The sequence below is a fragment of the Procambarus clarkii genome, chromosome 47 (genome assembly GCF_040958095.1).
Source record: "Procambarus clarkii isolate CNS0578487 chromosome 47, FALCON_Pclarkii_2.0, whole genome shotgun sequence".
NCBI classification, from domain to species: Eukaryota; Metazoa; Arthropoda; class Malacostraca; order Decapoda; family Cambaridae; genus Procambarus; species Procambarus clarkii.
This window is the reverse complement of record NC_091196.1, coordinates 26,225,848-26,248,049: the sequence shown is the minus strand read 5'-3', so window position 1 is coordinate 26,248,049 and position 22,202 is coordinate 26,225,848. Positions and strand designations below refer to the sequence as shown.

General features: G+C 44.7%; 1 protein-coding gene across 1 annotated transcript; it reads left to right on the top strand.

Moving 5' to 3' along the window:
• Positions 1-888: 888 nt before the first annotated feature.
• On the top strand, positions 889-14,352 carry LOC138350884 (uncharacterized). The gene is made up of 4 exons (XM_069302333.1): positions 889-968; positions 2,168-2,298; positions 2,884-3,128; positions 12,949-14,352. The coding sequence occupies exons 1-4, from the start codon at positions 889-891 to the stop codon at positions 14,350-14,352; spliced, it is 1,860 nt and encodes a 619-aa protein (XP_069158434.1).
• The last annotated feature ends 7,850 nt before the right edge of the window (positions 14,353-22,202 follow it).

Here is a 22,202-nt window from a genome sequence, read left to right as displayed (position 1 = left end):
GACTTTCTGAAGGGTCCAGCTTTTCCAAGCATACAGGTTTCCCTTGAAGGACTCTTACTTTTTCTAAGTAATTTGCAGTCTGTTGGTCTCGTGGTGTTATTATTATTTCTCCTTTCAGGTTGACTATGATGGAAATTTTGAGCTCTGGTTGTTCCTTTTCCATTGCCGTTACTACTCCATATGCTGTAGGAAAGTGGTCTGTCTGCATTATCTTGAATTTTGGAAGGTGTGTAGAGTCTGGCGATGTCTGGTGTGAGACTGGTGGTGTCCCCTCCTGTCTCACACTGTTGTCTTGTGGCTGGGCTGTGGAGAGAGGAACATTGTCTGACACTGGCTGGCGTGTGACTGATGCTGTCCTCTCTAGGTCCATTACGTCTGCTGTCTTCCTGGTAGAAGCAAGTGGTGAAGTCTCGATAGCAGTTTTCTTCGGTGCCTGCTGCACCGCGATCCACCGTCCCTCCTCGTCTGAAAGCTGCCTCCCTTGCCTCTTTCTCTTAGCCGTCCCCATGACTCTCCACGTAGTGAGGACCGATTCACTGTCCTACCTAATGCCTGAGACACTCCTACGCCTGGAGAAATTCATTTCCCTCCAATGGAGGTCGTAGAATGATTCCCACAGGTGGAATCAGGAATACCTAACACCTGAACAAATCCACAAGGGCCGTGACGAGGATTCGAACCTGCGTCCGAGAGCATCCCAGATGCTGCCTTAATCGACTAAGCTAACACCTAAATGAGCTGTTTGGTCTACCTTTCCCTGAAAAGGCTCAGTACACCTTGTAAGGTGACCCCTTGAGGCCCTGCCCGCAGGGTATCACCTCGCCCTTCAGGGTAGGGCTCTAAGTGACCTGGTCAGAGATACGGTCCTCAAGAAAAAAAAAATCGGTCATGGGCGTCGAGAGTATGGTACGAGAGTTTGGGTCGCCTGCGTACTGGGTTGCGCAGAATACCAGTCAGCTGGACAGCAGGTAATCAACAACGTTGTTTCTCCTTAAATACCAGACGAAATCGGAATTGTTTCCTTCCAAACACGATAATGTCGGGGTCTTGGAGTACTGATGTATTCTTCCTCACAAAACCGCGATGATTTGAGCTGATGGGTGCTCAGAATCGCAAGTCTTTCCGGGAACAATTCGTGTGCGGCCAGCTAGGAATGGCGGCAGTCAGCCACTGTTGTTATGATCTACAGGATGGTCAGCCACTGTTGTTATGATCTACAGGATGGTCAGCCACTGTTGTTATGATCTACAGGATGGTCAGCCACTGTTGTTATGATCTACAGGATGGTCAGCCACTGTTGTTATGATCTACAGGATGGTCAGCCACTGTTGTTATGATCTACAGGATGGTCAGTCACTGTTGTTATGGTCTACAGGATGGTCAGCCACTGTTGTTATGATCTACAGGATGGTCAGCCACTGTTGTTATGGTCTACAGGATGGTCAGCCACTGTTGTTATGATCTACAGGATGGTCAGCCACTGTTGTTATGATCTACAGGATGGTCAGCCACTGTTGTTATGGTCTACAGGATGGTCAGCCACTGTTGTTATGGTCTACAGGATGGTCAGCCACTGTTGTTATGGTCTACAGGATGGTCAGCCACTGTTGTTATGGTCTACAGGATGGTCAGCCACTGTTGTTATGGTCTACAGGATGGTCAGTCACTGTTGTTATGGTCTACAGGATGGTCAGCCACTGTTGTTATGATCTACAGGATGGTCAACCACTGTTGTTGACCAGTTGCAGGTGTAAAACCTTTGAGATAATGGTGCTTAATAGATTACTATCCAGAGTTAAAGAGCACATGTCATCAATGGTTTCATACATGGTAAAAATGTACACAACTGTATCACAACCTTTTTCACTTCTCACAGATAGAAGGCACAAGTACACAACATTTCTTGATTTAATCAAATGCCTTAGATATTGCTAATAGGGAAATGATTTTGTATGAATTAGCAAGAATGGATAGAGGTGGACAATTGTTTCAATGGATACGAGGCTATCTTACCAACCGGAAGTCCTCTGCACTGTTCCAAGGCAAAGTTTTAGTTTCACAAAAGTGAAACTAAATTTATGCATCTAGGCACCCCACAAGGAGGAGTACTAAGTCCTACCTTGTTTAATGTTCTAATTAATGCCTTACTAAAATCAATCCCAATTAGTCCTGCAAACATCACTATTAGCTATGCAGATGACATCCTTGTATATACTAAAACCCACCGCGAAAGAGCTTGTGAGAGCCTTGGTCTTGTAATCAACGCCGCTAAAACTAAAGTATTTAACAGACAAATTGGTAATCACAAAAGTGGACCACAAAAACTAAATATTAATAATATACAATAGACTATGTCTCTTCTTTCAAATACCCTGGTGTGTCTTAGTTCCTTGTACCTTAACTACCGTCAAAAAGTTACATCAACAATGTAGAGACAGACTCAAGGCTCTCTAGAGCTGTAGTGGGATACAACTCTAAACACGGTGTTAATATTAAGAATAACAAAAATGATGTACTTAGCATGTATAAGGTCTCTAATAGTCTAATAAGGTATCATGTACCAGCATTAGTCCTGCAAAATGGCAAAAGTATTGATAGACTGGAAAAAATGCAAAACGAAGCCCTCCGAATTATACTTGGCTGTCCTATAACTGCCAAAGTTTTCAGTGTAAAAAAAGGTTGTGCATGTGCAGTATATAAAGGGAATGAAATGATCATGTCTAGTACGCAGAGATTGAACGATTGGGCAAGCACGACACAGACTGAGCTAATGGGTATTTATCTAGCACACTGAGTATCTTAAGCTCAATGGTGGTGGAGTGATATTTTGTGACTCTAAAAGTTCTCTGCAGTCCTTAAATAACCCATCACAATTAACTTCAGATATAGCTTGTAATACTAAACGGAATGGATTTTTTTCCAATTATAATAATTTTTGTATCAAAATTTGCGTGGATCCCATCCATGTTGGAATTGGAAAACATGACTTTGTAGATAGATTGGCCAATAAGGCTTGCAGAAAAGAACACACCGATTATGACTTTGGACTAACTAATGCAATTATTAGAAACATACAAATCAAAGAAATTACTTTAGATTTAAAAGAACTAAGAAAGGCCCAGAGACCTGTAAGCTGCGGTATTAGCAATGACAAGTTTTGTAATAATAGGTATTTGTATGGTCAGCACAGTAACCGGACCAGGCAATATGATGTAGTCATTGCGCGAATTCGCCTTGGCTATAGGCACATCTAGCAGGTTAGTGAGGCTGAGTCACTACCAGAATATTCAGATTGTAAACTCTGTGACAAACCTTTAATGCATTCACTAGAACACTATATTGTTGAATGTGAAACAATATATTTTTTTGACCTCCGGGCCTATTGTACCACCAACTGTGTAACTATTACATTGAATCTGATGTACTGGACGACATCCTAACAATTTATCCAAAATTTGCTTGTCCATTTTAAAGAATGAAGAACAATTTTAATAATTGTATTTTTAAGCTGCATCTCTTATGAACCCATCCCTGCCTTTGTGTGGCAGTGCACAATAGAAAGTTGTATTTTCAAATTCGTAAATTGAAACATATATATACTGTCTAATGTAGTTGATTATATATATATATATATATATATATATATATATATATATATATATATATATATATATATATATATATATATATATATATGTCGTACCTAGTAGCCAGAACTCACTTTTTGGCCTACTATTCAAGGCCCGATTTGCCTAATAAGCCAAGTTTTCATGAATTAATTGTTTTTTGACTACCTAACCTACCTAACCTAACCTAACCTAACTTTTTCGGCTACCTAACCAAACCTAACCTATAAAGATAGGTTAGGTTAGGTTAGGTAGGGTTGGTTAGGTTCGGTCATATATCTACGTTAATTTTAACTCCAATAAAAGAAAATTGACCTCATACATAATGAAATGGGTAGCTTTATCATTTCATAAAAAAAAAATTAGAAAAAATATATTAATTCAGGAAAACTTGGCTTATTAGGCAAATCGGGCCTTGAATAGTAGGCCAAAAAGTGAGTTCTGGCTACTAGGTACGACATATATATATATATATATATATATATATATATGTTGTACCTAGTAGCCAGAACGTCGTACTCGGCCTGCTATGCAAGGCCCGATTTGCCTAATAAGCCAAGTTTTCCTGAATTAATATATTTTCTCTATTTTTTTCTTATGAAATGATAAAGCTACCCATGTCATTATGTATGAGGACAATTTTTTTTATTGGAGTTAAAATTAACATAGATATATGACCGAACCTAACCAACCCTACCTAACCTAACCTAACCTATCTATATAGGTTAGGTTAGGTTAGGTAGCCGAAAAAGTTAGGTTAGGTTAGGTTAGGTAGGTTAGGTAGTCGAAAAACAATTAATTAATGAAAACTTGGCTTATTAGGCAAATCGGGCCTTGCATGATAGGCTGAGAAGTGCGTTCTGGCTACTAGGTACGACATATATATATATATAAATATATATATGTCGTACCTAGTAGCCAGAACGCACTTCTCAGCCTACTATGCAAGGCCCAATTTGCCTAATAAGCCAAGTTTTCATGAATTAATTGTTTTTCGACTACCTAACCTACCTAACCTAACCTAACCTAACTTTTTCGGCTACCTAACCTAACCTATAAAGATAGGTTAGGTTAGGTTAGGTAGGGTTGGTTAGGTTCGGTCATATATCTACGTTAATTTTAACTCCAATAAAAAAAAATTGACCTCATTCATAATGAAATGGGTTGCTTTATCATTTCATAAGAAAAAATTTAGAGAAAATATATTAATTCATGAAAACTTGGCTTATTTGGCAAATCGGGCCTTGCATAGTAGGCCGAGAAGTGCGTTCTGGCTACTAGGTACGACATTATATATATATATATATATATATATAGATGTGTGTTGTACCTAATAGCCAGAACGCACTTCTTGGTCTACTATGCAAGATCCGATTTGCCTTATAAGTCAAGTTTTCCTGAATTTATATATTTTTCTCATTTTTTTCTTATGAAATGATAAAGCTATCCATTTCATTATGTAAGAGTTAATATTTTTAAATAGGAGTTAAAATTAACGTAGATATACGACCGAACCTAACCAGCCCTACCTAACCTAACCTAACCTAACCTAACCTAAGGGGCCTCGTAGCCTGGTGGATAGCACGCAGGATTCGTAATTCTGTGGCGCTGGTTCGATTCCCGCACGAGGCAGAAACAAATGGGCAAAGTTTCTTTCACCCTGAATGCCCCTGTTACCTAGCAGTAAAATAGGTACCTGGGAGTTAGTCAGCTGTCACGGGCTGCTTCCTGGGGGTGGAGGCCTGGTCGAGGACCGGGCCGCGGGGACACTAAAGCCCCGAAATCATCTCAAGATAACCTCAAGATAACCTAACCTATCTTAACCTTAATATAATAATAATAATTCAAATAAACTAATTGGAAACAGTTTATTGAAAATAAAGAAAATCACGTGGCCTATTAGGCAAATCTGGCCTTGCATAGTAAGCCGAGAAGTGCATACTGGCTATTAGGTACTATATATAAATATATATATATATATATATATATATATATATATATATATATATATATATATATATATATATATATATATATATATGTTGTACCTAGTAGCCAGAACGTCGTACTCGGCCTGCTATTCAAGGCCCGATTTGCCTAATAAGCCAAGTTTTCCTAAATTAATATATTTTCTCTAATTTTTTTCTTATGAAATGATAAAGCTACCCATATTATGCATGAGGTCAATTTTTTTTATTGGAGTTAAAATTAACGTAGATATATGACCGAACCTAACCAACCCTACCTAACCTAACCTAACCTATCTTTATAGGTTAGGTTAGGTTATGTAGCCGAAAAAGTTAGGTTAGGTTAGGTTAGGTAGGTTAGGTAGTCGAAAAAACATTAATTCATGAAAACTTGGCTTATTAGGCAAATCGGGCCTTGCATAGTAGGCCGAGAAGTGCATTCTGGCTACTAGGTACGACATTTTATATATATATATATATATATATATATATATATATATATATATATATATATATATATGCAATTGACGATCACAAAACACTGATCATTTTATGCGGAAAATCCACAGAGAACGTTTCACCTCATTTCATATTTCTCTGTAGATTTTCCGCATATATATATATATATATATATATATATATGTCGTACCTAGTAGCCAGAACTCACTTCTCAGCCTACAATGCAAGGCCTGATTTGCCTAATAAGCCTAGTTTTCATGAATTAATGTTTTTTCGACAACCTAACCTACCTAACCTAACCTAACCTAACGTTTTCGGCTACCTAACCTAACCTAACCTATAAAGATAGGTTAGGTTAGGTTAGGTAGGGTTGGTTAGGTTCGGTCATATATCTACGTTAATTTTAACTCCAATAAAAAAAAATTGACCTCATACATAATGAAATGTGTAGCTTTATCATTTCATAAGAAAAAAATTAGAGAAAATATATTAATTCAGTAAAACTTGGCTTATTAGGCAAATCGGGCCTCGCATAGTAGGCTGAGAAGTGAGTTCTGGCTACTAGGTACGACATATATATATATATATATATATATATATATATATATATATATATATATATATATATATATGTCGTACCTAGTAGCCAGAACGCACTTCTATGCCTACTATTCAAGGCCCGATTTGCCTAATAAGCCAAGTTTTCATGAATTAATTGTTTTTCGACTACCTAACCTACCTAACCTAACCTAACCTAACGTTTTCGGCTACCTAACCTAACCTAACCTATAAAAATAGGTTAGGTTAGGTTAGGTAGGGTTGGTTAGGTTCGGTCATATATCTACATTAATTTTAACTCCAATAAAAAAAAATTGACCTCATACGTAATGAAATGGGTAGCTTTATAATTTCATAAGAAAAAAATTAGAGAAAATATATTAATTCATGAAAACTTGACTTATTAAGCAAATCGGGCCTTGAATAGTAGGCATAGAAGTGCGTTCTGGCTACTAGGTACTACATATATATATATATATATATATATATATATATATATATATATATATATATATATATATATATATATATATATATATATATATATATATGTCGTACCTAGTAGCCAGAATGCACTTCTCAGCCTACTATGCAAGGCCCAATTTGCCTAATAAACCAAGTTTTCATGAATCAATTGTTTTCGGCTACCTAACCTACCTAACCTAACCTAACCTAACTTTTTCGGCTACCTAACCTAACCTAACCTAAAAAGATAGGTTAGGTAAGGTTAGGTAGGGTTGGTTAGGTTCTGTCATATATCTACGTTAATTTTAACTCCAATAAAAAAAAATTGACCTCATACGTAATGAAATGGGTAGCTTTATCATTTCATAAGAAAAAAATTAGAGAAAATATATTATTTCAGGAACACTTCGTCCAAGGGAGAATTATAGGAGCTGAACTCGCTCCTGCGACTCTGTTGTCTAACACTGGCTGACCTCCCCCCCACTGGCGTCCCTGGCTCTCTTTGTCCAGATGTCATTAAGTTGTAGAAAGGTCACATTTACTCTATTCTGGTACTGATAATTAAGTTAATTCAAATGAGATGTTTTTATGATGATAAAAGTCCAAAGACTGCTGTATTAACAATAATCCCCAGCAGAATAGCTGGTGAATTTATAGCGCTATGTGGTAATGATAACCCGTTTTCTATTGATGGAAAATTTCACTATAGGCTACATTTTCTATGGGTTAATTTGAGTATACAACAGCAGCAATATTATCTACTTATTGTATTTAATATTAGTAAATGGTGTCGGGTTTTCTAACAACTTGAGAATGGTCCAGGACGGACCGAAACGTCGTCGTCCTTTCACTTTCTAGGGGATATTCTGGTTAGCATTGTAAATGTGTGGCCACGTCTGTGGTAGAAAATAATAAAAAAAAATAAAAATAAAAATAAAATAAAACTTTCTAGTGTGAGGTTTGGTCAACACCAACCTCATCCTTACACTAATAGAACCAACTTGAATTACTCAGATTAGGCAAAATTATAATAAATTTTTACCAATAAAGATGTTAATAATAAAATATGCTGAAATAAATGAATACACCAAGCATTCAAGATAGAATATTTTATATCAATCTTATGATGGGACTAAAGCTGCTGCGTGATAACAAAAACAACATTGTGTCAGTTGAACTGTTAGAACACATACGAAATGGAACCAGCGAGTCTAAATGGATTCAAAGAACAGCCACTCATATTAAAATGATGGGACTACACGATGTATATACAGATGAAAGAGTACAGCACTTCCTTCCACCCTGACAGATAGTACCTTTTGACATCCTGACCCCTGCATACCCCACCAAGAAACTAATCACAAACAACCCTCATGCTCAGCTTGCTGCTAAATTAAGCACCATAGAACACGTTCACAATGATGCTGTACACCTCTCTCTCCTGGCATGAAGCTGTACACCTCTATACCCTGACATGATGCTGTACACCTCTCTCCCCTGGCATGAAGCTGTACACCTCTCTCTCCTGGCATGAAGCTGTACACCTCTCTCCCCTGGCATGAAGCTGTACACCTCTCTCCCCTGACATGAAGCTGTACACCTCTCTCTCCTGGCATGAAGCTGTACACCTCTCTCCCCTGGCATGAAGCTGTACACCTCTCTCCCCTGGCATGAAGCTGTACACCTCTCTCTCCTGGCATGAAGCTGTACACCTCTCTCCCCTGGCATGAAGCTGTACACCTCTCTCCCCTGGCATGAAGCTGTACACCTCTCTCCCCTGGCATGAAGCTGTACACCTCTATCCCCTGGCATGAAGCTGTACACCTCTATCCCCTGGCATGAAGCTGTACACCTCTATCCCCTGGCATGAAGCTGTACACCTCTATCCCCTGGCATGAAGCTGTACACCTCTATCCCCTGGCATGAAGCTGTACACCTCTATCCCCTGGCATGAAGCTGTACACCTCTCTCCCCTGATATGAAGCTGTACACCTCAATCCCCTGGCATGAAGCTGTACACCTCTCTTCCCTGACATGATGCTGTACACCTCTCTCCCCTGACATGAAGCTGTACACCTCAATCCCCTGACATGAAGCTGTGCACCTCTATACCCTGGCATGAAGCTGTACACCTCTCTCCCCTGGCATGAAGCTGTACACCTCTATCTCTTGACATGATGCTGTACACCTCTCTCCCCTGACATGAAGCTGTACACCTCTCTCCCCTGACATGAAGCTGTACACCTCTATACCCTGACATGAAGCTGTACACCTCTGCAGTGTGTCATGAAGCTGTACACCTCTGCAGTGTGTTATGAAGCTGTACACCTCTATACCCTGACATGAAGCTGTCCACCTGTTGGCTCAGCTCAGCCAGCAGTGTTGCCACTGGGGTGTGCATGGTTGGTGTGAAGGTATATAAATAACTGTATAAGTTGCTTTGATATAATTACTTTGATACGAGATTGTTGTTGTATGTCACACTGGGTTTGCTTACCGCAGCTGAGGTGGTCAAGGGATCAGCCCAGCAACTCTAGGCATCAACACGACCGTCTCTGACTTAACATATTCATTTATGACGATCATGTGGGTGCTTGGGCAGACCTGTGGGTGCTTGTTCACACCTGTGGGTGCTTGGTCAGACCTGTGGGTGCTTGGGCAGACCTGTGGGTGCTTGGGCAGACCTGTGGGTGCTTGGTCAGACCTGTGGGTGCTTGGTCAGACCTGTGGGTGCTTGGGCAGACCTGTGGGTGCTTGATCAGACCTGTGGGTGCTTGATCAGACCTGTGGGTGCTTGTTCACACCTGTGGGTGCTTGGTCAGACCTGTGGGTGCTCGGTCAGACCTGTGGGTGCTTGGTCAGACCTGTGGGTGCTTGGGCAGACCTGTGGGTGCTTGGTCAGACCTGTGGGTGCTTGGTCAGACCTGTGGGTGCTTGGTCAGACCTGTGGGTGCTTGGTCAGACCTGTGGGTGCTTGGTCAGACCTGTGGGTGCTTGTTCACACCTGTGGGTGCTCGGTCAGACCTGTTGGTGCTTGGGCAGACCTGTGGGTGCTTGGTCAGACCTGTGGGTGCTTGGGCAGACCTGTGGGTGCTTGTTCACACCTGTGGGTGCTTGGGCAGACCTGTGGGTGCTTGATCAGACCTGTGGGTGCTTGATCAGACCTGTGGGTGCTTGGGCAGACCTGTGGGTGCTTGGTCAGACCTGTGGGTGCTTGGTCAGACCTGTGGGTGCTTGGGCAGACCTGTGGGTGCTTGGTCAGACCTGTGGGTGCTTGGTCAGACCTGTGGGTGCTTGGTCAGACCTGTGGGTGCTTGGTCAGACCTGTGGGTGCTTGGTCAGACCTGTGGGTGCTTGGTCAGACCTGTGGGTGCTTGTTCACACCTGTGGGTGCTTGGTCAGACCTGTGGGTGCTTGGTCAGACCTGTGGGTGCTTGGTCAGACCTGTGGGTGCTTGGTCAGACCTGTGGGTGCTTGGTCAGACCTGTGGGTGCTTGGGCAGACCTGTGGGTGCTTGGTCAGACCTGTGGGTGCTTGGTCAGACCTGTGGGTGCTTGGTCAGACCTGTGGGTGCTTGTTCACACCTGTGGGTGCTCGGTCAGACCTGTTGGTGCTTGGGCAGACCTGTGGGTGCTTGGTCAGACCTGTGGGTGCTTGGGCAGACCTGTGGGTGCTTGTTCACACCTGTGGGTGCTTGGGCAGACCTGTGGGTGCTTGATCAGACCTGTGGGTGCTTGATCAGACCTGTGGGTGCTTGGGCAGACCTGTGGGTGCTTGGTCAGACCTGTGGGTGCTTGGTCAGACCTGTGGGTGCTTGGGCAGACCTGTGGGTGCTTGGTCAGACCTGTGGGTGCTTGGTCAGACCTGTGGGTGCTTGGTCAGACCTGTGGGTGCTTGGTCAGACCTGTGGGTGCTTGGTCAGACCTGTGGGTGCTTGGTCAGACCTGTGGGTGCTTGTTCACACCTGTGGGTGCTTGGTCAGACCTGTGGGTGCTTGGTCAGACCTGTGGGTGCTTGGTCAGACCTGTGGGTGCTTGGTCAGACCTGTGGGTGCTTGGTCAGACCTGTGGGTGCTTGGGCAGACCTGTGGGTGCTTGGTCAGACCTGTGGGTGCTTGGTCAGACCTGTGGGTGCTTGGTCAGACCTGTGGGTGCTTGGTCAGACCTGTGGGTGCTTGGTCAGACCTGTGGGTGCTTGGTCAGACCTGTGGGTGCTTGGTCAGACCTGTGGGTGCTTGGTCAGACCTGTGGGTGCTTGGGCAGACCTGTGGGTGCTTGATCAGACCTGTGGGTGCTTGATCAGACCTGTGGGTGCTTGTTCACACCTGTGGGTGCTTGGTCAGACCTGTGGGTGCTCGGTCAGACCTGTGGGTGCTTGGTCAGACCTGTGGGTGCTTGGGCAGACCTGTGGGTGCTTGGTCAGACCTGTGGGTGCTTGGTCAGACCTGTGGGTGCTTGGTCAGACCTGTGGGTGCTTGGTCAGACCTGTGGGTGCTTGGTCAGACCTGTGGGTGCTTGGTCAGACCTGTGGGTGCTTGTTCACACCTGTGGGTGCTCGGTCAGACCTGTTGGTGCTTGGGCAGACCTGTGGGTGCTTGGTCAGACCTGTGGGTGCTTGGGCAGACCTGTGGGTGCTTGTTCACACCTGTGGGTGCTTGGGCAGACCTGTGGGTGCTTGATCAGACCTGTGGGTGCTTGATCAGACCTGTGGGTGCTTGTTCACACCTGTGGGTGCTTGGTCAGACCTGTGGGTGCTCGGTCAGACCTGTGGGTGCTTGTTCACACCTGTGGGTGCTTGTTCACACCTGTGGGTGCTCGGTCAGGCCTGTGGGTGCTTGTTCACACCTGTGGGTGCTCGGTCAGACCTGTGGGTGCTCGGTCAGACAAACAATTTCTTAAGAATACGTAAATGGATAAAATGCGAGCGGTCTCTTGATCCTTACGAGAATATTCAACCCAAATTTCATCTATACATATCTAACCTACGCTTAAAACAATCCAAACATCCCAAGAAGAGAATATTAAACCAGTAATTTCTTCTAAAATAATGTTGTTTACAAACCTGAGTTTATTCAGGTGACTCTAAAGTTATCCAGTGTATAAACAATGTATCTTGTTGCCTTGACACGGCCGGCCAGCCATCACCAGACCCCCCCACCTGGTGCACCTCACTACCCATCACTGTATTTAAAGCACTCATGACTTGACATAACGACGCCGAAATAAATTCTAAACTTCACATGACGTTTCTTGGTTAGACTGCATGACCTGGAGGTACACCTGAGCACCACACATGACCTAGAGACACACCTGAGCACCACACACATGACCTAGAGACACACCTGAGCATCACACATGACCTGGAGGCACACCTGAGCATCACACATGACCTGGAGACACATCTGAGCACCACACATGACCTAGATACACACCTGAGCACCACACATGACCTAGAGACACACCTGAGCACCACACATGACCTAGAGACACACCTGAGCACCACACATGACCTAGAGACACACCTGAGCATCACACATGACCTAGAGGCACACCTGAGCATCACACATGACCTAGAGGCACACCTGAGCATCACACATGACCTAGAGACACACCTGAGCATCACACATGACCTAGAGACACATCTGAGCATCACACATGACCTAGACACACACCTGAGCACCACACATGACCTGGAGGCACACCTGGGCATCACACATGACCTGGAGACACACCTGAGCATCACACATGACCTGGAGACACACCTGAGCATCACACATGACCTGGAGACACACCTGAGCATCACACATGACCTGGAGACACACCTGAGCATCACACATGACCTAGAGACACACCTGAGCACCACACATGATCTAGATTCTAGAGACACACCTGAACATCGCGCATGACCTAGAGACAAACCTGAGCAACACACATGAACTAGAGACACACCTGAGCATCACACATGACCTAGAGACACACCTGAGCATCACACATGACCACGAGACACACCTGAGCACCACACATGACCTAGAGGCATACCTGAGCACCACACATGACCTAGAGGCACACCTGAGCACCACACATGACCTAGAGGCATACCTGAGCACCGCACATGACCTAGAGGCACACCTGAGCACCACACATGACCTAGAGACACACCTGAGCACCACACATGACCTAGAGACACACCTGAGCATCATCACACGTGACCTAGAGACACACCTGAGCATCACACATGACCTAGAGACACACCTGAGCACCACATATGACCTAGAGACACACCTGAGCACCACACATGACCTAGAGACACACCTGAGCATCATCACACGTGACCTAGAGACACACCTGAGCATCACACATGACCTAGAGACACACCTGAGCACCACACATGACCTAGAGACACACCTGAGCACCACACATGACCTAGAGACACACCTGAGCATCATCACACGTGACCTAGAGACACACCTGAGCATCACACATGACCTAGAGGCACACCTGAGCACCACACATGACCTAGAGACACACCTGAGCACCACACATGACCTAGAGACACACCTGAGCATCATCACACGTGACCTAGAGACACACCTGAGCATCACACATGACCTAGAGACACACCTGAGCACCACATATGACCTAGAGACACACCTGAGCACCACACATGACCTAGAGACACACCTGAGCATCATCACACGTGACCTAGAGACACACCTGAGCATCACACATGACCTAGAGACACACCTGAGCACCACACATGACCTAGAGACACACCTGAGCACCACACATGACCTAGAGACACACCTGAGCATCATCACACGTGACCTAGAGACACACCTGAGCATCACACATGACCTAGAGGCACACCTGAGCACCACACATGACCTAGAGACACACCTGAGCACCACACATGACCTAGAGACACACCTGAGCACCACACATGACCTAGAGACACACCTGAGCATCATCACACGTGACCTAGAGACACACCTGAGCATCACACATGACCTAGAGGCACACCTGAGCATCACACATGACCTAGAGACACACCTGAGCATCACACATGACCTAGAGACACACCTGAGCACCACACACGACCTAGAGGCATACCTGAGCACCACACATGACCTAGAGACACACCTGAACATCACACATGACCAAGAGACACACCTGAGCACCACACATGACCTAGAGACACACCTGAACATCACACATGACCAAGAGACACACCTGAGCATCACACATGATCTAGAGACACACCTGAGCATGATCACATGACCTAGAGACACACCTGAGCACCACACATGACCTAGAGACACACCTGAGCATCACACATGACCTAGAGACACACCTGAGCATCATCACACGTGACCTAGAGACACACCTGAGCATCACACATGACCTAGAGACACACCTGAGCATCACACATGACCTAGAAACACACATGAGCATCATCACACATGACCTAGAGACACACCTGAGCACCACACATGACCTAGAGACACACCTGAGCACCACACATGACCTAGAGACACACCTGAGCATCACACATGACCTAGAGACACACCTGAGCACCACACATGACCTAGAGACACACCTGAGCACCACACATGACCTAGAGACACACCTGAGCACCACACATGACCTAGAGACACATCTGAGCATCACACATGACCTAGAGACACACCTGAGTACCACACATGACCTAGAGACACACCTGAGCACCACACATGAACTAGAGACACACCTGAGTACCACACATGACCTAGAGACACCACGAGCACTATATAGTGCTCTGTGCCCTTAACGCGCCCCTGCTCGCAAGTGTTGAGAAATGCAGGAAGTTAAAGATGGCCGCCTGCACCTTGCCTTGAGCTCTGCCTTAGACCCTCGGGGCCTCACCCTAGAGTACCCTCGGGGCCTCACCTAGAGTACCCTCGGGTTCCTCACCCTAGAGTACCCTCGGGGCCTCACCCTAGAGTACCCTCGGGGCCTCACCTAGAGTACCCTCGGGGCCCTCACCCTAGAGTACCCTCGGGGCCTTACCCTAGAGTACCCTCGGGGCCTCTCCCTAGAGTACCCTCGGGGCCTCACCCTAGAGTACCCTCGGGGCCCTCACCCTAGAGTACCCTCGGGGCCTTACCCTAGAGTACCCTCGGGGCCTCACCCTAGAGTACCCTCGGGGCCTTACCCTAGAGTACCCTCGGGGCCTCTCCCTAGAGTACCCTCGGGGCCTCACCTAGAGTACCCTCGGGGCCTTACCCTAGAGTACCCTCGGGGCCTCACCCTAGAGTACCCTCGGGGCCCTCACCCTAGAGTACCCTCGGGGCCCTCACCCTAGAGTACCCTCGGGGCCTCTCCCTAGAGTACCCTCGGGGCCCTCACCCTAGAGTACCCTCGGGGCCTCACCCTAGAGTACCCTCGGGGCCTCACCCTAGAGTACCCTCCGGGCCTCACCCTAGAGTACCCTCGGGGCCTCACCCTAGAGTACCCTCGGGGCCTCACCCTAGAGTACCCTCGGGGCCTCACCCTAGTGTACCCTCGGGGCCTCACCCTAGAGTACCCTCGGGGCCTCACCCTAGTGTACCCTCGGGGCCTCACCCTAGAGTACCCTCGGGGCCTCACCCTAGAGTACCCTCGGAGCCTCACCCTAGAGTACCCTCGGAGCCTCACCCTAGAGTACCCTCGGAGCCTCACCCTAGAGTACCCTCCGGCCTGTGTACTCATTAATTGGAGCTGAATAAACAATAAATATTAGAGTGATGATAATTATAACACGAACAATATTGATAACAATAATCACATGTAATTGAAACCAGTTGTAACTCAGAAAATTGATAACTGAGAAAATTGATAATTAATAACAAAGAAAAGTGAGAACACGGAAAACTGAAAAAAAATAATAACTGAGAGCAATGATAAATGAGAGGAATTACAACAGAGAAGAGTGATAACTGAGCACATTAAAACTGATCAGAATAATTACTGAGAATAATAAAAGAGAGCAATGATAACTAAAAACAGTGATAACTGCGATGAATGATAAATGAGGGCAACGATAACTGAGAACAATAATAACAAAGCAATGTAACTGATAATGGTAATTTAGAACAATGATAACTGACATCAATTATAAGTGAGAGCAACTGAGGACATTGATAAACTGAGAACATTAGACAAACAATGATAACTAAGATTATTGATAAATGAGAATAATGGTAACTGAGCACAATAATAACATAGTACAATAATAACTGAAAACTATACATGACAGCGCAATGATAACATAGCAGTAATAACTAAGAACAATTATTAACTGTGAACAATGATAACTGAGAACAATAATAAGTGGAAACAGTCTTAACGAAGTAATGTCATTTTGTGAAAGAGAAAACATGCACTCCCTTGAACATTATATTGTAGAAGATCCTATATTGACTGACTTTCGCCCTCCTGGGTTGAGGTATGCTGAACTCTGTAACTACTATATGAATACTTTAACTCTTGATTATATACTAGTCTTGTACTTAAGATTGACTATGTAATGCATCAGTTATACAATGTATGTGATGTAACTATAACCTGAGCTTGTGGAAGCATCTTAATCACCTTCAGTGGTTAAGCGCTTAATAACACACTAGTTTATATAGCAGCTATCTTACTCTGTCAAAGTAGGAGAGACATAAATATCTATGTGTATATAAATATATGTATGTATGCGTATACAGGATATGTGTAAGCTAGACTGAATAGCATTTCAACATTTGTAAATAAACATTAATGTACTATGTAAAATTTCTGAGAGTCTAGCCCTAGCTTCGGTAGGGGAAGGACGTGGTGAATCGGCGCTCTGGATGTTGGTGGTGTTTACCAATTTGGCCGGTTGAGGGCGGGTGTGTCTCTGCCTGCCTGGTGCGCCCCCTGTTGTTGTCGCCTCTCCTAAAGAGGTGGTGGCGTCGCAGGGTGATCGTCCTGCTCCGACTTGTGTCCCTGGGGTTCTTCAGACTGCCTGCTGCTCGATTCCCCTGTCTTCCAGTTCGTCCTCTGCTGCGTCTGACCCTGTCCCTGCACCCTCGCCGTCTGTTCCGGCTGTGCTGGGTGATGGGGTGGATCCGGCGCTTCCTCCTGTGCCTGGCCTGGTGCCCCATGTGGTTGAGGATGCTGCCGTTCTGCGACGTGCATCGGTTCGCCCGGCTTGTGTTGCGCGTGTCTCGGAGTCTGCCTCCGGGTCGGATGATGTACGGCCCGAGCCTAAGCGTTCCCGGCGTTCGTCTTCAGCATGGACAGATGTTGGCGACTTCGTCGCTTGTGAATCTGCCGGCGACGGAGGGGTGGCTCCGGTTATGTTGCGTACTACGGTGACGGCAGAGGTGCATTTGCCTGAGGATGCCCGTGCCAGTGTTTCGGCCTCCACTGCAGATATGGTGACTGAGGTTCCTGCTTCGGGTGCGTCGCCTGCATCGGATGGCTCCGGTTCTTCATGGGGGTGGTTCCCCCTGCCGAGGTTCGCGGTGAGCGGGGTGGCCTGGTGATGGTGTTGAAAAAGACTGCTCGTTCTGGGGGTTCTGTAACCCCTTCCTCGGCCCCGTTTCATCGGCTGCGGTCTCGACGCCTCTTCTTTCTCCGGCCGTCTCTTCAGTGTCTCCTGCGGTCTCGGTGGAGTTGCCATCTCGTCGATTGTCCCCTGCTCCTGTGCGTACGGCGACGCGGCCGTCTCGGCAGCCCTCGTACGCTTCAGCGGTGTCGTCTGCTACCTCGAAGGACGTGGGTTGCGCTCCCCAGCCTCGTTAGCGACTTGCGTCAGTGAGCTTAAGGAGTGGCCGTTTCCACCTGATCTGGTGGTTCCCGAGTTTATGAAGGGCCCGCGGCGGCAGGGGGATTGTCCCCCTTCCGAGAGGGAATATATGATTTGGGAGGCCTACAAGCGACGGTATCCCTGGGCTGCGGAGACGTATGGTCTTGTCTCTGAGGAATGTGTTCCTCACTCGTGATTCCTTTGTGTGTTGTGGGTTGTTTCCATTAGTGTGCATGGGTGTGGGGTGCGGGTCGGGTGTGTGTGAGTGGGTGGGTGGGGCGGGTTTGTTTCCCGGTTCCTGCGTGCTCCGGTTTGGGGTTGTGGGTTTTTTGTGTGGCTTGTGTGCATGTGTCCGGTTCCTGTGCGGTCCGGGGTTTGGTTTGTGTGTGTCATGTTCTTATGTTATGCTTTGTGGTTTTATGGTTGTATGATGCTGTTTGTGCGCTTGTTTGTGTGGTGTTGAGTGCCCTTCAGGCTGTTGGCGTGACCTGGTCTGGGTTTATGCTTTTTGTCGAGTTTTGCCGTTGAGCTTTTCCTTTTGTTTATTGTATAATTATGTTGTTGTATTGTTAGTTATTTATTATTTACTTTTTTGTTTTTATGTTGGTGCCTCTGCGTGTGTGTGCGGTGCTGGCAGCCTTGTTCTGTATGTTTCAGGTTTTGGTGTGTTATTTCTGTTTTGTATTCTGCTGTTTCACTTAATTATTGTATTCTGTTTGTAATTATTGTTTGTTTTGTGATCGGTCCTTCCGGCCGGCGTTATTGTGTTTAGTACTTTTGTTCCTTAGTTTTGCCCGTTTGTGCTTGACTTTTTGTTCTGTTTTATGATGTAACTGTTTCCTTTTATTGTACTTATAAGCATGCTTGCATGTAAAAATAAAAAAAAATGTAAAATTTCACATCATTTATTTACTATGCACCCCATACCCATCCCGTTGGCGGTAGTGGCAAGGGTTACAGAGGCACATGATTGGGTCCAGGAGCTGAATCCCATAGTTCTTTAGCTAAGCAAGTGGCAATCTTGTGAGGCTAGTTTTCTTATATCAGACACCACGAATACTGTTTATGTAGTAAGTTTTATAATAAATACTGTTTATATTTAATATTTGTGCCTGCAGAATCGAGCTATTAGCTCTTGGACCCCACCTTTCTAACTAAATATCTTTTCCCCCTATTATGATGCCTATACATATAATTCTAAAACACACACACATCCCCAGGAAGCAGCCCGTAACAGCTGTCTAACTCCTAGGTACCCATTTACTGCTATGTAAATAGGTGCATCAGATGAAAGAAACTCTGCCCACTTGTTTCTGCCTCGACCGGGAATCGAACCCGGGCCCTTGGGACTACGACTCCGGAGCACTATCAACTCAGCCGCGAGATCTCTACACACCTCTTGTTATGCATGTACACAAATACACACTTGTGTACTTTAGTATTTATGTCCGTACGTTAGATTAGCATTTTAAAAGCACTACAATCACCTTCTGTGGTTGATTGTTCAACAATCACTGAACTATATGTTTAACAGATCTCTCACCCTGTCCATGGAGGACAGAAGAAAATATATGTTTTCTGGTTAGCATTGTAAATGTGTGGCCACGTCTGTGGTAAAAACAATAAATAACGAAGCAATGATAACTGAGAACAATGATAAACTAATTTTTTTTTTATCTAAGAACAATAATACCCGAGATCAACGATGAGAATAATGATAACTGAGAATAAGGAAAACTGAGAATGATGATAACTGACAACAATGATCAGAACAATGATGACTGAGAACAATAATAACTGAGAATAATAATAACTGATAACAATAATAACAGAAAATTATAACTCAGAGCAATGGTAACAAATGAAAACATAACCGAAAGCAATGATAACTGATAATAATAACTGAGAACAATGATAACAATAAACTATGTTAATTGACAATGATAGGTGAGAACAAAAATAACAAAGCTCACTGATAATTTAGAACACTGATAACTGAGAAGAGTGGCAATTACAAGTAATGATAACTGAGAACTTAGAACAATGATAGCTATGAATGATTTACTGGCATCTATGGGCACTGATACATGAGAACAATGATAAATAAGAATGATAACTGGGGAATAATGGTAACCCAGAAGATAACTGGAAATAATCGTAACCCATAACTGAGAACAGAAATAAATAACTCATGATAACTGAGACTAATGATAGCTTAGAATACTTATAACTGAGAACAATAATAACTGAGAAGAATGATAACTGAATAGAATGATAAGTGATAACTGAGAACAAAAATAATTGAGACTAAGGATAACTTAAAAAAAGTGATAGCAGAATATTGATAACTGAGATAATGATAACAGATTAATAACCGAGAACAATGATAACTGAAAATAATTATTACAACAACATCGCACAGACTATAAACACTGACGGATCACTCAATATAGCTACAGGGAGGAAAGGAAGTGCTGTTCCATCAAGCAGATGGAAGCACAATTGAAATGAATATACGAGTTAGTAACTGGTCCTCCACCTTGTAAGCTGAACTGGTAGCACTCAACATTATTGACAACACTGAAGTAGACAGCATTAATTATCTCTGACTCCCTTTCCTCACTACTAGCAATAAACAGTTTACAATCAAGTAATAATGCGCATGTCTCCGAAGTCAGACATAGGGGGGGCCTCGTAGCCTGGTGGATAGCGCGCAGGACTCGTGATTCTGTGGCGCGGGTTCGATTCCCGCACGAGGTAGAAACAAATGGGCAAAGTTTCTTTCACCCTGAATGCCCCTGTTACCTAGCAGTAAATAGGTACCTGGGAGTTAGTCAGCTGTCACGGGCTGCTTCCTGGGGGTGGAGGCCTGGTCGAGGACCGGGCCGCGGGGACACTAAAGCCCCGAAATCATCTCAAGATAACCTCAAGATAGATATATAAGAATACTTAATAAGAGGGTAAATAACAAAATGTTGAGGATTCCTTCTCACATTGGCCTGCAGGAACATGATAAAGATGACGCCCTTGCAAAGGTTACTGTAAATAAAGACGATGTTGAACGGAATCTTGAGTTAACAAGTAGGTCCCTTAAAAGTGTCATTAGACGAGAACCCTTGGATGAATTTGAAGAAAGCAGAACAGTGCAAATAGGAACTTGCAGGTCCATTGTTTATCACAATGAAATGTGAACCTTTGAAAGAAAAAGTAGCCGCAAAGCAAGGTAACCCTCCCCAGGGGCCATAGATTTCCCAATTGAAGAATTCCACATATGATCGGGATTCCTTCCTTGCTCCTAACTAATTCAATGGCTGTCCTGAATCTCTGTATTAGTTCCTCACTCCTAACTCGCCCAACATAAGCTTACCCTTCCATTTATCTTTCTTTCTCTTTTCTTTTCTTTCTCTCCTCTCTCTCCTTTTCTGTTCTTTGTTTTTTCTTTTATGTTCCCTTACTATCCTCTTCTTATTCGTATTACTATCTCCTCTCATTCGATGGTTTTAATAGGAGCTGCCTCGTAATGGCCAATAGACCCTCTGCAGTTTTTATTCCTACTACTATTCACTCTACTACATCTTACTTTGCTCCTCACCGCTCTTGCCTATTTATTGCCTGCATCTACTTCCTCATCATGCACTAAAATAGAAGCGATAAATAAACAGGGAAAAAGGAGAAATCCACTCCTCCATTTTAAACTTAGACCCAAATATCACAGGAAAAAGGTTATCATGTATAACCAAAATCAATTACGGGCTCACCATAGCCCGTGCTACATGGACACTTCGTCCTGAGTAGCTAAATCTGAAACAATAACATTGCTATCATAGTGAACTAAACGCATTATACATAGACAATGGCCTGGCCCCCATCATAGCCACTAGCGTAAATCTCACTGCCTCCTCTACCACTCCGGAGACTACCACCAGGACGACCATGCGGTCAACTTCAACACCGACTCCAGAACCGCCCATGACCCGGGCGACACAGAGGTAATTCCTTCTCCAGCTCCCAACACTCCTACCAGCTGCCGCGCTAGCAGACGTGCTGTCTACAAACGATAACAGCACCACCAGCGCTCCTGAAATAGCTACAACCACCAACCAACGACACCTAAGCCTACCTAAGGCTGCGAGGCGAAAGACAAAAACGCCCACTACGGAGGTTACGGACTCCTCAGACGAGGAAATCATAGTAGGAGCTCCACCGCCGCATCACAAGTACGACACCTACACGGTTCAAGACTTCCTCATGGAGGCCACGTCACCAAACTCCAACGACAGCACTCAGCCAAAGTCGCAGGCAAAGAAAAAACGGAAAACCTAGAGGTCCACAC

What these genes read in the sequence shown, in the direction of transcription:
- LOC138350884 (XM_069302333.1), top strand. Translation starts at nt 889, where the DNA reads ATGGGCGTCGAGAGTATGGTACGAGAGTTTGGGTCGCCTGCGTACTGG. An exon ending in ACCAGTCAGCTGGACAGCAG is followed by an intron (nt 969 to 2,167) that starts GTAATCAACAAC and finishes AATCCCAATTAG; the next exon opens with TCCTGCAAACATCACTATTA. An exon ending in TAAGAAAGGCCCAGAGACCT is followed by an intron (nt 3,129 to 12,948) that starts GTAAGCTGCGGT and finishes CACATGATCTAG; the next exon opens with ATTCTAGAGACACACCTGAA.